Raw genomic sequence first — 14,552 nt, forward strand, 5'->3', positions numbered from 1 at the left:
TTCGTAAAGCGTTGTCTCTGTCACTCACCTATGTGACGTTTTATCGGTCTCAACGACAGAGACAACGCTCTACGAGACCGCTATCTCTTTCTAAAGGTCGATGTACAATATTTCCTGCCGGGTACTTTAAGCAAAATACTGTATGTAATTAACAATGTCACCATAGCGAACATTAGTGCCTTTTTAAAGTATTGAATATATTCGACTGATACGTTTGGATCAGAAGTGGGATAGAAATTAGTCGTCCAATCAATTATTTTTCCTTGTCTTTTTCTTTATCTTTATCTTTCACTTTCAATTATATTTAATCTATGATGAAGAGATATTCTAGGAATAACTTGTAAAATTTTTATGGTAGGTATCTATTTTTTTTAGAATATGGAAAATTCAGGAGTGGACCGCAAATATTTTCAAGTTTTTCTTCAATTAATTATATTATTTTTTATCATGTTCATTGATGGTTGATTGTTACTAAACAATGTACAAATATAAGACATTTGAAGTATAGTATTACTATATGGAAATAAAATATAAAGATTGTTACAATTTATGGAAACGTAGGTAGGTATCTGATATAATTTATTATTTATTACTTACATATCGTGAAAAAAAATATAAGTAAAATATTTTTAAGATATTTTTGTAAATATAATAAGTTTATACATAACATTATAATATAGCATTATTTTGTTATAGTCAGTTTTATATTGATTATAAAAGATATACAAAATTATACGCCAAATAAAATATTTTTATAGATTGAAATTAAGTTTTATTACCTGCATAGCCCATATTCTTTAAAGTATGTATAGGTACCTATATATATTTAAATATATAAAAGGAAAAGGTGACTGACTGACTGATCTATCAACGCACAGCTTAAACTACTGGACGGATCGGGCTCAGATTTGGCATGAAGACATACATAGACGTCCGCTTTTTGAAAATTCAACCCCTAAGACCAGACGTAAGAAAAAGGAATTCAGACTTAATAAAAAGTAGGTATGTATAAGAATAAAATATATTAAATAACAAACAATATAAATACAAAAATCCCTTAAATTAAAAAAAAATCAAGCTGAATTATACCAATTTTCAGAGACCACTAAACTCCGCAACCTCTCCCTCTCTTCTTGCGTCTTCTCTTCTAGATTCTTGTAGAAGCTTGAAACTATCATGAGCATGTAGAACCGGACCACTGAAAAATACGTACGACATACTTATTTGTCATTAAAATTATTTCTAGAAGGTACCTACCTACTTTATAGGTACCTACAACTAGCTTCTGCCCGCGGCTTCGCCCGCGTGGCCTACAGAAAACAAATGGTTTTTTTTTTTTCAGAAACAAACATTATAACATCAGGACGCGCACCCTGCACCAGCACCGAATAACACATATAACGTTCCAACCCCCATTTCATGTGCATTGATATATATGTCAGTCAGTCAGTCAGGACTTTGAATTTTATATAATTATATAGATTTTATTATAACAAAACTGTATAGTGGGCGATTTCTGTACATCACTACCAATATTATCAATGTGAAAGTGTGTTCGTTTGTTAGTTTGTCCTTCAATCGAGCAACGCCAAACGGTTCGACGTGATTTTTGCATTAAGAACCTTAAAAACCACGTGAACGAAGTCACGGCCATCAGCTAGTTAAATAGTTATACTTATTGAAAAAATTAATTGCAGGAAGTGTTAGTATGTATTATAAAATTTAATAGAGCCCGAAATCTCTATATAAAAGGAAAAGGTAACTGACTGACTGACTGACTGACTGATCTATCAACGCACAGCTCAAACTACTGGACGGATCGGGCTGAAATTTGGCATGCAGATAGCTATTATGACGTAGGCATCCTCTAAGAAAGTATTTTTGAAAATTCAACTCCTAAGGGGGTGAAATAGGGTTTTGAAATTTTGTAGTCCATGCGGACGAAGTCGCGAGCATAAGCTAGTATTTAATATGTTTGCTCCTCATATTTAGTGCCCTTCCCATTGTCACTCCACTTACGTAACCCGAAGCTATATCGGTTACTCTGGTTCTCCTACGGATCTCCTCATTTCTGATTTGATCACAATAGAGAAACTTTTTTTTAAATTCATTATAGGCGCACGCTTGACCACGATCACACCTGATGGGAAGTGATGATGTGGCCTAAGATGGGAAGCGTTTGCCTCGAAGGTGCCTATTCACTCTTGTTTTAAAGATACCCGTATTATAATTGGCAGGAGACTCCTAATTCTAGGAGATAGATGATCTAGGAAGAGTATTCCAGACCCTAGCCATGCGTAACTCCAAGCAAAAGCTTTCTACATCGCCCGCTAAGTGACTCTAAGCCTTTTTATGGGGCTCAATCTGTCTCGGATCCATTTATGTCATCACTGGCAACTGTTCGAACTCTTCTCATTGGTCATCGACAGAGGCGTCTTTACCTATGGTGCAGGGTGTGCGGCGCACACGGGCGCCGAGCGCCCTCTAATGCGACACTTTCAAAGATGCGTGTTATGGCCGACGCCGTCATCATTTAAAATCATCATTTAAAATTGCACCATTTGCATCCGAATTTCCGTTTGAAAATATAACTGTTAGTATTCCATTTTGACCCTGCTCCTACTAGACTAGAGGGCGCCAGGGCACTGGTTGCACACGGGCGCCACAAGGGCTAGAGACGCCTCTGGTCATCGAGTACTGAGGAATAAAAAATAAACTTACTCAGGCCCAAAAACTCGACAACGTAAATCAGGAGGGTGTTACTTCCATAGTGGTTGATCACGCTCATTGTTGACCAAAACACGAACACGAGTATGGAGACCAGCACCTGAAGGGACGTCCAGATTATCCATGGTTTAACCAGCTGGCATTTTTCCTGAAAACATTTTCTGTTGATTAATTATTATTTTTTAATTTATAGACCTAAGATGGAGCGCGCTTGCCTAGAAGATGCCTATTCACTCTTGACTTGAAGGTACCAATATTATAATTGGAGGGGAAAACTATTTTATCAATTGCTAGCGATCCGCCCCGGCTTCGTAGCTTATAACAATTTTCGTAAGGATCTCTAATTTTTTTAAATAAAACAACTCACGTCACGCGGGTATATTGTAGCTTTCTACTCGTGAAAGAATTTTTAAAATCGAATCGAAAGAACGGCGTGAAAGAGGATATGCGTGTAAAAGGGGTGGATAATACGTAGACGGATGACAGAAGTGAGTAGAAGAAGAAGACGTATTGTGCCGACCCCACGTAGCGTGGGATAAGGTAAGGAAGGAGAAAAAGAGGTATAAAGAGGTTCAGTAGTTCCAGAGATTACCCCCTACAAACAAATTTACAAACCTCTTTATAATATAGCTTTTGCTTGCGCCTCCGTCCACGGTGCTGTCATTTAAATAGCCTACGTTACTTCTGGATAAATATCTACTTAGTCTTTAAGTTTTTGTGATTGCATTGATTCATTTGCAGGTTATGATGATAATATACTCCCAGTCATATACATTTTGAAATATTATTCAATTAAATATCGTCAAACTACAAATTGCATGCAGGAAATCCCTTCGTGTTAAAACTAGTAAAGTAACAAATAAGTATTGAACCTAAGGATAATGATAACTTTTAGACTTAGATTAATTATTCTATCTGAGAACTTAGATCTTGTATTACCTACTAGTGTGTACTAGAAAATGACTAATAGAAACAAAAAGGAGAAGTACGATTTAGTGATTACCTTTATAACACCAATCAGCATGATCGTGCTAAGGAACAGCGTGACAGTATGAGCAATTGTGACACCCACGACGACTCCATATGACACCATGACGTCGACGTCATCTGGCGTCCAATGTGGAGGCAGCACGTTGAGCGCTGCTAGACATTGTGCTAGCACGAATACAGAGTACAGCTGGAATTAATAAAGAATATGCTATAGAACAATAACAGTGTGTGCAATAGTGACACCCACGACGACTCCATATGACTCCAATGTCCAGTGTGGATTAAAGTATATATGTAGTACCTATCAAAATAGATAGGGCCCTTTTGTGATAACTTTGTTTTTCTGTGCAGTTTGTATCCACTTACGAGTTAGGTACGACCATTTAGATTGTTAAAAGAAAAACATATTATAGTGATTTTAACTGATATTTTTCAGATCCTTGAAATTATTAAGGTAGGTTTCTTCTAGGGCTTATGCATCAGCTAAGAAAGGATTTTTCGACAGTCCACCCCTAAGTGGGTAAAATGGGGGTTGACAGATAGTGTGAAAATCGTACAGTAGAAAGCTGTATGAAGTTCGGCATGGTGGTATTTTTAAAGTTCCGTACCGCTTGTAAATAAGGAACTCTATAGTGAGACTAAGTGAGTGATTAGGTAGGTGAGACCTTATACAGTGGAATATCACATAATAATCTCATGCAAAATTAGGAATATCATAAAGAAAATTTAATAATAAAAAAATTATTAAATAAATCCATACCTACTATAATATTATAAATGCGAAAGTGTGTCTGTCTGTCTGTCTGTCTGCTAGCTTTTCACGGGCCAACAGCTTAACCGATTTTGATGAAATTCGGTATAGAGTTGGCTTACATCCCGGGGAAGGACATAGGCTACTTTTTATCCCGGAAAAGGAGACAATTGTTTACTTACAATTAAAATTAAAGCGGATAAAACGCTTCCAAACTTCAATGACAGACATGCGAAGCTCGTCTGTCGCGGAATGTTCTCCAATGATAATTCAAATTCTGAAAAAAATCACTAGGATTAGTGCTAATCTTATCAATCCAAATCAGTACCCTTATTTTAAATGCGAAAGTGTGTTTGTTTGTTGGTTTGCCCTTCAATCACGTCGCACCGTTGCAACGGATTGACGTGATTTTTTGCATTGGTATAGATAAAGACCTGGAGAGTGACATAGGCTACTTTTTATCCCGGAAAATCAAAGAGTGCCCAGGGGATTTTAAAAAAACCTAATTCCACGCGGACGAAGTCGTGCATAGTTGAAAATAAAAGTTGATTGCTTTGTAAAAGTCAAATTATGTGGGGTAAAAGAAGAAAGAAAGAATTTATTAGTGGCAGATCAAAATGCTAGAATCCAGATATGTAATATGTATTATTTAAAAAAACATTTCGGAAAAGGCGCTGTTGAAGAACCTTATTGGAAATTGGAGTCTTGGTGGGAGAAGGCAGAAAAAAACATGGTGTGAGACGATGGACACCCTAAAAAGAGTTGAGTGAAAAAGTTGCACTGTAGGCAATGGAAAAGAGAATATAAGTGTCATATTGAATTAATACTTACAATGTATTTCATTTGTATTTGGAGTTTCATTTAGGTGTTTATTATAACAGTACAGTTTTTGAATAGAAAGTGTTCAACTTAGATTAGAATAATTCATCTGAGGTGTTCAATTTTACAGTAGGTAGGTAAGTACTTAGGAAAATGCAGCAATCATCGATGTGCAGCAATGGTACTATTATTCACGTCAACCTAAAACTAAAGCATACGAGGGTTCAAAACGCGCCCTGGTCTGAGAAGAAGCCTACAACAAACTCTGAACAGTTTGCATTATATTGTAAAATAGTACCTACCTATCCTAAAAATTAAAAGACAAAGAAGAGTTCGGTTGCATTATGTTACATTATGAATTTACAAAATTTCAGAAAAGGTGATTTCATAAAATTACGCAACCGAAAATCGAACCCATAGATAGTAAGCAGTGGCGTGCAGGTCATAGAGGCATACATGCACTGCTTACCCCAGTTGTAACAGATCAATGCATATTATTTTCATTATGACCTGCTAGTAAACAGGTTCCTACCAACTAATGCATATACCCTGACTTCAAACTCTGTGCACGCCACTGATAGTAAGGGTAATCGAACCAATAGAGAGCCTTTTTCTTACAAGGGGATTCTACTGTAACAAAGCAGATCTCAATCTCCTATGCAGGTAAATATTTTTGTAGCCAAGAAATAATTCTCATTTCCATAATCAAAATAATCTATAAGTGCGCTATCATTTTATCATAAAGGAAGTCAACAAACATTGGTGTATGATATATACGCAAAAAAGTCACTCACTTGACTTCATTGTCGCTTCCTCGCTAGCTCCTATACGCCAATAATATCCCACAGGATATAGTAATTCCTTGAAGCGATATACAAGTATCCACTGTCACTGCACCAGTGATAAACGACAAACTCATCCGTGCTAACAATGGACACTGATACGTTATCAAAACAAACTTTAATCGCGAAGTACTAGATAATGGACACTATCATAACGTCTCCCCCGAATTACCGATATGTGTTTTGTGATTACTAGCTGATGCCCGCGACTTCGTCCGCGTGGAATTAGGTTTTAAAAAAATAAATAAAAAAAAATAGTTTTTTAAAGAAATTGATTCCGACGAATTGAGAACCTCCTCCTTTTTTTGAAGTCGGTTAAAAATCCCGTGGAAACTCTTTGATTTTCTTCTTCTTCGACGGACAGACAGGCAGACAGATAGACAGGGAGACAACAAAGTGACTCTATAAGGGTTCCTTTTTTCCTTTTGAGGTACGGAACTCTAATAAGGGAACCCTTACAGGATTACTTTGTTGTCTGTCTGAGATCTCTCAATGGTATCAAAACCTATAGGGTAGGTATATTTACTTCCTATTGACCTAGAATCATGGAATTGAATTTTGGGGGGGGGGGGGGGGGGGACACGGGGGAACAACCAAAACCGTGAATTTGTTACGTTTTGTTTTGTTATGTTTGGTTACGTTACAAAAAAAAAAAGTAATACTCATTAAAATTTTGTAGCCTACAACTCTATTTATTATGACGGTTCATGAGATATAGCCCGCTGATAGAAAGATGAATAGACGGACGGACAGCGGAGGCTTAGTATAAAGTACAGGATGCCCGCGACTTTATCTGTGTGGATTTAGGATTTTAATAATCTCGAGGGAACTCTTTGTTTTTCCGGTATAAAAAGGTGCCTGTGTCAATTTCGGAGACGCAACTCGCAAGCTACCTCTTGTAAATCGATTGAATCGATAGGCATTTAAGAATCCCGTGGGAAGCCTATGCCCGTCTCCGAGGTGTAAGCTAACTCTGTGTCAAATTTCATCTAAATCGGTTAAACTGTTGCGCCGTAAAAAGTTAGCAGATAGGCAGACACACAGACAGACACTTTCGTATTTAATATTAGTATGGATTATAGGGTACTATTGGCACCCTTCCGGTATGGAGCCCTAAAAGCATACCTACATTAATAAGAACACGTACAATTCCACTAAGCTCATAAAATAATTAAAACATCACGAGAAACTAAAAAATAAACAATAATTTAACTCATCCATTTATTGAGTACCACAGAAGATTCTGCAATATAAAACATGGGAATTAAAAATAAATTGAACAGGTGGGAGTGTTATAAATCATTCCATATTTACAATCAATCAATACTCATAGCTTATCTACCTACTCAAGTCTCCTGCGTATAATACTTTCTATACAGTGCTGGTGCTGATCAAACTATTCAATCTATCCGACTTTATCCAACTATTCATCCAAGATTCTCTTGATATCTGCGGCCCACGGAGTGATTTAGTAGCTCATTGATCATCACTGAATGAAAGCCATCAAGCTCATTTGACATTTATTTTTAATCCATTGAAGATATGCTACCAAATATTACTTTTATATCGCTCAGTGAAGCAGCAATGTCGAACGAACCGATACGCTCCATCGACTTCAACATACTGGTACTTGTAGAAACAAAAAATATTTTTTGTAAGTACGTAGTATGTTGTGGCTTTTGAAGTCAGTTTTTTTGAAAATATTTTTGAACACTGCTGATGGTGAACGGCTGTAATTGTCTTATGTTCGAATCTCTGTGTGAAAATCTTGTGGGCAAAGACTCCAAGATTCCCTTTCACCAACTATTCTTAATATTCTTATCATTATGTCGGTAATCATCTCAGTCTTTTACACATTTTACACCATTCACCCTAACACCAAAACAACTAAACAAGGGCATTGGACTAGATCAACTAAAACAAGGGACCCCTTACCAAATATTACAAAAAAAATTACATTTACAAAAATATCTACAAATATTTGGCAAATCATTCCACAAACTATTCAATACAAATGGTAACTTTAATGATGTGAATATAAAGAATGGCCCCCATGGAGAATTCCACCTCCATATCCAGAATAGCCACCGTGTAGAATTCCTCCATATCCAGACCCAATAACTGAACCACCTATATGGCCAATAGAACCAATCTTTGATGATATTATAGGAACGCCTGAATGTAATCCTCCAATTCCGATGCCGCCAATTCCATAACCTCCACCAATTCCATAACCTCCGCCAATTCCATATCCTCCGCGAATTCCTCCATATCCACCAATGCCAAGGCCGCCAAGTCCTCCGACAGCAACACCAGAACCGATTGAACCAATGGCAACCGCTTGCGTTGCTACTGGCACGGGTACGGGCACTCTAACAGGTACAGGGGCTGGTACACTGACTCCATATGGTTGAGGGACAGGAATTCCAACTCCTGAGAAAAAAAAAAAATTACTGTTTGTGGTGTCACACATCACTTCTACCATAAAATTATTGTTTGTCTTCCGCCTTTTTGTGGTTTTCAGGAATTCAAGTATTTGCTTAGCCTTCGCAGTACAGTCGTATTCTTGACATGCTCTACCCATAAAACTCTCAACATTCTCGGCTGAAGAATTTACGCTAATGGTACGGGAAGAGTGCAATGTGCAGATAGCCCTAATAGAATACGGCCACGGACGAGAGAAATAAGATACCTTTAATTCAAGAGTGAATAGGCATCTTCTAGGCAAGCGCACTCAATATTAGGCTGCATTATCACTTGCCAGCAAATCTGCTTACAAAGCATGCGCTAAAATGTCCATAAATAAATAAATAAAATGTGTCTAAAATTCCACTCGCTCATCTATTTATCATATACATTTTTAGCCTGGCTTACATTATTATTTCAAATACAAAATTACATTTGAGAGTAAAATGGTACCTACCTTGCGTTACTGTAACTGGCACTGGCTGAGACACTGGAACGGGAACTGGTCGATCAACTGGCACGGCAATAGGTCGAGAGATTATGTGAGGTACAGGTTGAGGTACGGGCACTGGTACGGGACGGGGACTATCCACTGGTACGCTGACATGTACCGGCACTGGCACGGCTCGTGGAACGCTGACTGGTACGGGATGTGGCACGGGGATGGCCACTCGGTTGTTGTACTCGGAGTAGCTATGTCGAATTGGGATATGACCGTAGCCGGAAGGGGATCGCTTCTTAGTTTCTGCTCTTGCTTGTGTGGCGATGAGGCATATGGCCAGGAGTAGCTGTAAAAATAAAGTAAAGGATCGAATCGAAATCAAAGATTATGTAGTTTTTTTTTTAAAAGAATATTAGCCATGTTAAATGACTAATATTCCCCTTTCCTCTCCAACAAAGCGTCAGGCTTGTGCTAGGAGTAGGTACGACAATAGTGCAACGGGCGGGGTTTGAACCGTCGACCTTTCGGTGACGAGAAGATAGAGAAATGATAGAAGAGTTTGGAGTTGACCTGCAGCTCGCGCCAACAATGCGCGGAACTTCAACTACTTTTATACATGGCATAATATTGTATATCAAATCTTTGAAAAGAGCAACCGCCGAGTTTCTTGCTGGTTTTTTTCGGTAGGAAAGGCATTCCGAACCAGTGGTAGATGCATTGTGAATATTTCACACAATTTCTGTTGAATCCCATTGACTTTAAGAGCATCATCATTTCAACACATCGCTCGCCGGTCCACTACTGTGCACGAAGAACTTAGGCCATTGTCCACCTCGCTCGCCAAATGTGGATTGACAGAGTTCATACACCTTTAAGAACACTATGGCGAACTGTCAGGCATGCAGATTTCTTTACGATGTTATCCTTCATCCTTAAAAAGCAAATGATATAATTTAATTGCTTTTAACTCATATTAAGGATTTATTATAAGTATTGATGAGTAGGTAAGTGTGGCCTTTTGCAGCGGGAAAATTTCTAATCTCATTAGAAACCAGGAATTATACGCAGACGAAGTCGTGGGCAACTGCTAGTAACTCATATAACTCCGAAAAGTTAGACATGTCCGGGATCGAACCTCGAATCTCCCGAATGGAAAGCTGAAGTCTTAACCACTAGGCTCTCATCGCTACTTTTCAATAGGCAATGACTATAGCCCATAGATAAGAGGTAGAGATAAGAGTATACTTATACACTTCCTACTTGAGAAATATCTGTAAACACACTGTAATTATTATGCTAATACCTACCTAATACAAATTAATGAGTTATCTGCCTTACTTATAAGTATTAGAATAAGTTAAAAATAGATTAATATCAATTAATTAAAGGTAGTTTATTTGAACCTTGTAAGCTGTGATAGCCTTGTGGTTAGAACGTCCGCCTTCTAATCGGAGGTCGGGAGTTCGATCCCGGGCACGCACTTCTAACTTTATGGAGTTATGTGCGTTTTAATTACTTAATTAAATATCACTTGCTTTAACGGTGAAGGAAAACATCGTGAGGAAACCTGCATGCCTGAGAGTTCTCCATAATGTTCTCAAAGGTGTGTGAAGTCTACCAATCCGCACATGGCCAGCGTGGTAGTCTATCGCCAAAACCCTTCTCACTCTGAGAGGAGACCCGTGCTCTGTATTGAGCCGGTGATGGGTTGATCATGATGATAATGACTTAAACCAGCTGATTCGTCGAAGCTACCAAGTCGAAGACCGATTCGACTTTCCATGGAAGGAACTTTTGTGCCTACTAATTTTTATCCCGGAAAATCAATGAGTTCCCATGGGATTTTTAAAAACCGAAGTCTTGAACATCATCTACTTACTTTTTAATAAAATAAATATGAGGTTTTAGATTTAATTAAATTCATTTTAGTTTTAATTTAATGTTGTTTTTTTTACTTTAAATTTAGATTTATAAAAAAAAATCTTTGTATACCGTTAGCTTTCTGTTAAGTATTCTAATAGGTAATTTAATTAAAAAAAATATCAAAGTTATTTGATAACTACAATCGAAAACTTACAAATAGATGCTGGTACATTTCTAAGATAGTCCCCTGCAGTCCAGTGCCAGTGAGACTTGGCTGAAAAGTGGTGCAATTTACGAAAGCATGGTATTTATATGTCACATGTGATTAAAACATATTAAACCCGATTCTGGGCGGAAACTAGGCGCTTTACACCTCGCTCGATGGAAGAAAGCAAGAAAATTATGTGGGAACTACTAGAGTTGTTATTACCTACTTATCTGTAATATTATATTTAACTAGTTTATGCTCGCGACTTTGTCCGCGTGGACATAGATATTTTTTTTGTCCGGCGGGAATAACGATTCACGGAAGGCATCTAGCAGTATTACTTATTAACTACTAATTAACAGTCCTAGCTTATGCTCGCGACTTCGTCCAGGTGGACTACACAAATTTAAAACCCCTATTTCACCCCCTTAGGGGTTAAAATTTCTTAGCGGATGCCGATTTTGTTGAAATTTGGTACAGAGATACCTTGCATCTCGGAGAAGGACGAATCGGAACTAAACGATCTATTGAAATAGCTGCAGAAATCTAATTATACAATTTTTGTTTTATTAACTAAGCTTATTATCAATACTTCACAACTATTTATCAGTACCCATATTATAAATGCGAAAGTATGTTTGTTTGTTGGTTGGTTGGTTTATCCTTCAATCACGTCGCAACGGTGCAACGGATAGACTTGATTTTTTGTATGGGTATAGATAATAGGCTCTAGGGAGAGTGACATAGCCTACTTTTTCCCGGAAAATCAAAGAGTTCCAACGGGATTTTTAAAAACCCCAAATCCACGCGGACGAAGTCGCGGGCATCAGCTATAAAATGCTATTATAAATACGAAAGTGTGTTCGTTTGTCCTTCAATCATGCTGCAACGGAGCAACGAAACGGTGTGATTTTTTACATGGGTATAGTAATTAAAGACCTGGAGAGTGGCATAGGCAACTTTTTATCCCAGAAAATCAAAGGCATCACTCACAGGATTTTTTAAAACCTACATCAAAGTATACGAAGTTGCGGGCATCAGCTAAATATTAGTCTGTATCTGAAGGTGGTTTTAACAGCTCTAGCTAATTACTTTTCCGCCTATCGCCCAGTGTTAAAGCGAAGTTGCCTGCACTTACAAAGGCATATAACGTCTGGTCCAGATGTGAACGTAATCGTTTGTAACCATTCTGTATCTGTAACCAATGTTAAGTAACTAAACGATCTAATAAATTAACATGTTAAATAATATATTGAACCTAGATGGTCATTTATGGTGATTTTGACCCTGGTGTAGTGGTGAGCGCTGTGGTCTGATCTCTGGTCTGGTCTGGTCTGGTGGGAGGCTTCTGTCGTGGCTAGTTACCACCCTACCGGCAAAGCCGTGCCGCCAAGGGATTTTCAGCGTTCCGGTACGACGACGCGTAGAAACCGATAAGGGGTATGCCATACCCCTTCTAGGTTAACCCGCTTCCATCTTAGACTGCATCATCACTTACCACCAGGTGAGATTGCAGTCAAGGGCTAATTTATATCTGAATTTAAAAAAAAAACCTGAGTCCAAATAACAATGGTGGGACAAGGAAAAGACCTTGGGAGCTGCACTCAATATTTCATTCAGCTTCAATTTGTCAATCCGTGCAACCCACGCAAGTATGATTCGCGTTTGTGTCGAAATTCGTCACTTTACGCAAATTCGCGGTATTCGCTGATCGGTAGGTAAAGCCAGTCGCACATTTACATGCATTGTAGGTACGTGCGGTGCGCATCGAATTTCGAGATGGTTAAAATTCGTATTCTTTATACCAATAAATAACTATAAAACTACATAAGCAGATACCTACATGAGTGCGAAGCTTTTCGCCTGGGAATGCACCTAAAGGCTCGAGAACTAATGGGTTGGACACACCCCCAACTTCCAAACTCCGGGCTTGTACTGGGAATTTCTTAGCAGAAAAATCCGATACCTATTTTTGGCCCAACCCGAGACCTCGTCATCCGCAGTCGAACATGCTAACCACTAGAACTAGTAAAGCCGGTGATACACATGCTTGTGACTCGCACAAAAGCATGCCAGTTACAAGCGAGCTACTCGCATGTGTATCGAGATTCTGCCAGTAACTCACGTGGCAGTACAAGGTGGTACAAGACATCGCAGTAGATCGCAAGGCGTTTGATTTTTCCTCTTTAGGGGAAGTGTGACGGGAGACTTGCATGCCACCTACAAGCACGCGAAACACGTTTAGGCGTTTACTCTAGTAGGTCGCACTCTCAACCTCTGCCGAAAACTTTTGAATTTTTTGTGCTGGATTTTGTTTTGTATTTTTGGCGTATTTTGCGTCTATTCCTTGCCATAAAATAAAAAAGTTTCATCACTAATATAATCGCGATTTGTATTGTACACTTTGAATTTCTTCATAATTAATATTCATTTTGTGATCTTCAACTCGCACTTCACTGGCACAGTACACAGCTTTTCTAGAAACTGGCATACCATACACAAGCATGTGAGTCACGCCGCACACGCTGACATTCTGCTAGTACCTGGCGTGCCAGCTTACCAGCACCTAGCGTACCATTCACTAGCATCTGTATCACGGGCTTTACTTTGAGATACTACATATCCGCGATACGTGGCACGTAGGTACGGTGCAGTCAATAAATATGTGATCAGCCTAAGTGTAACTATTCTAAGTTGACTTACTTACTGACTTATGAATATTTATAAGTTTCCCTGTCGTAACATCATCGGGAGATAGTTGGGATGCCGCCAATCACGTGGTCCGATTGAAATATCAGCACCTTATTAGGGCTTTGGAAACGTTTGCTAACTTTTTAAACGCGTAACGTAATCAATGATGTGCTCTGCACGAAGCCCTAAAAGTACTGGAACATTATGGCATAATATCCTGTCTAGACGCATTTGAGCGTTCCATCTAGACGCAACCTTCTATAAACCTATCAAAGTTCACGATAAAGTTATGATAAAGAAATAAAGATCTTTCCTGCCATTGTTAGGTCCCCGATTTCTAACGTCACCCGGACGTGGACTCACGCCACGGCCTCGGGGGCGTACGGACTAACCAGTAGTCCAACAACTCTACCCATCCCAACGTCATCCTAAGCCAGTCAATCAGTCAATCCGAAACAGCACACTACTCAGAGTCAATGCCACGGGGCGGGCATCAACCCGAGTTTCCTTTTCCGCAAGCAACATTATGACAGGGATAGCAATAGATTTAGACGTGTCATTTTTGTTAGTTTAGAGATTGCGTAAAAGAGATTCGGCCTACATTTTAATCGAAACCCATGTTAATAGACAACTAATTTTTTACCTACTCTTTATATCTCCAGAATTCTCCTGAACCTCTAAATTTTACACTTCAGTGGACAATAGCAATTCTCATAACCAGAACTTCATCATGATCAAACCATCGCCGGCTCA

At 38.6% G+C, this 14,552-nt stretch overlaps 2 protein-coding genes across 3 annotated transcripts; both read right to left on the reverse strand.

The window, feature by feature from the left end:
• Positions 1–1,007: 1,007 nt before the first annotated feature.
• On the reverse strand, positions 1,008–6,240 carry LOC117989408 (uncharacterized). Of its 2 annotated transcripts, none has more exons than XM_034976765.2 (5): positions 6,082–6,240; positions 4,651–4,745; positions 3,731–3,904; positions 2,722–2,875; positions 1,008–1,198 (listed from the first exon to the last, which is right to left on the reverse strand). In XM_034976765.2, the coding sequence occupies exons 1-5, from the start codon at positions 6,089–6,091 to the stop codon at positions 1,074–1,076; spliced, it is 558 nt and encodes a 185-aa protein (XP_034832656.1). In that variant the 5' UTR covers positions 6,092–6,240; the 3' UTR covers positions 1,008–1,073. The 2 variants fall into 2 exon arrangements, with proteins under 2 accessions (XP_034832656.1, XP_069360138.1); XM_069504037.1 differs by lacking the exon at positions 1,008–1,198 and adding an exon at positions 2,365–2,411 and having other exon boundaries at positions 2,680–2,875.
• A 1,652-nt stretch (positions 6,241–7,892) lies between these two features.
• Positions 7,893–11,263, reverse strand: LOC117989407 (larval cuticle protein F1-like). The gene is made up of 3 exons (XM_034976764.2): positions 11,115–11,263; positions 9,053–9,383; positions 7,893–8,562 (listed from the first exon to the last, which is right to left on the reverse strand). Exons 1-3 carry the CDS (start codon positions 11,130–11,132, stop codon positions 8,153–8,155), a joined length of 759 nt encoding a protein of 252 aa, XP_034832655.1. The 5' UTR covers positions 11,133–11,263; the 3' UTR covers positions 7,893–8,152.
• Positions 11,264–14,552: the final 3,289 nt, after the last annotated feature.

The sequence above is a fragment of the Maniola hyperantus genome, chromosome 16, assembly GCF_902806685.2.
Source record: "Maniola hyperantus chromosome 16, iAphHyp1.2, whole genome shotgun sequence".
Lineage (NCBI taxonomy): Eukaryota > Metazoa > Arthropoda > Insecta > Lepidoptera > Nymphalidae > Maniola > Maniola hyperantus.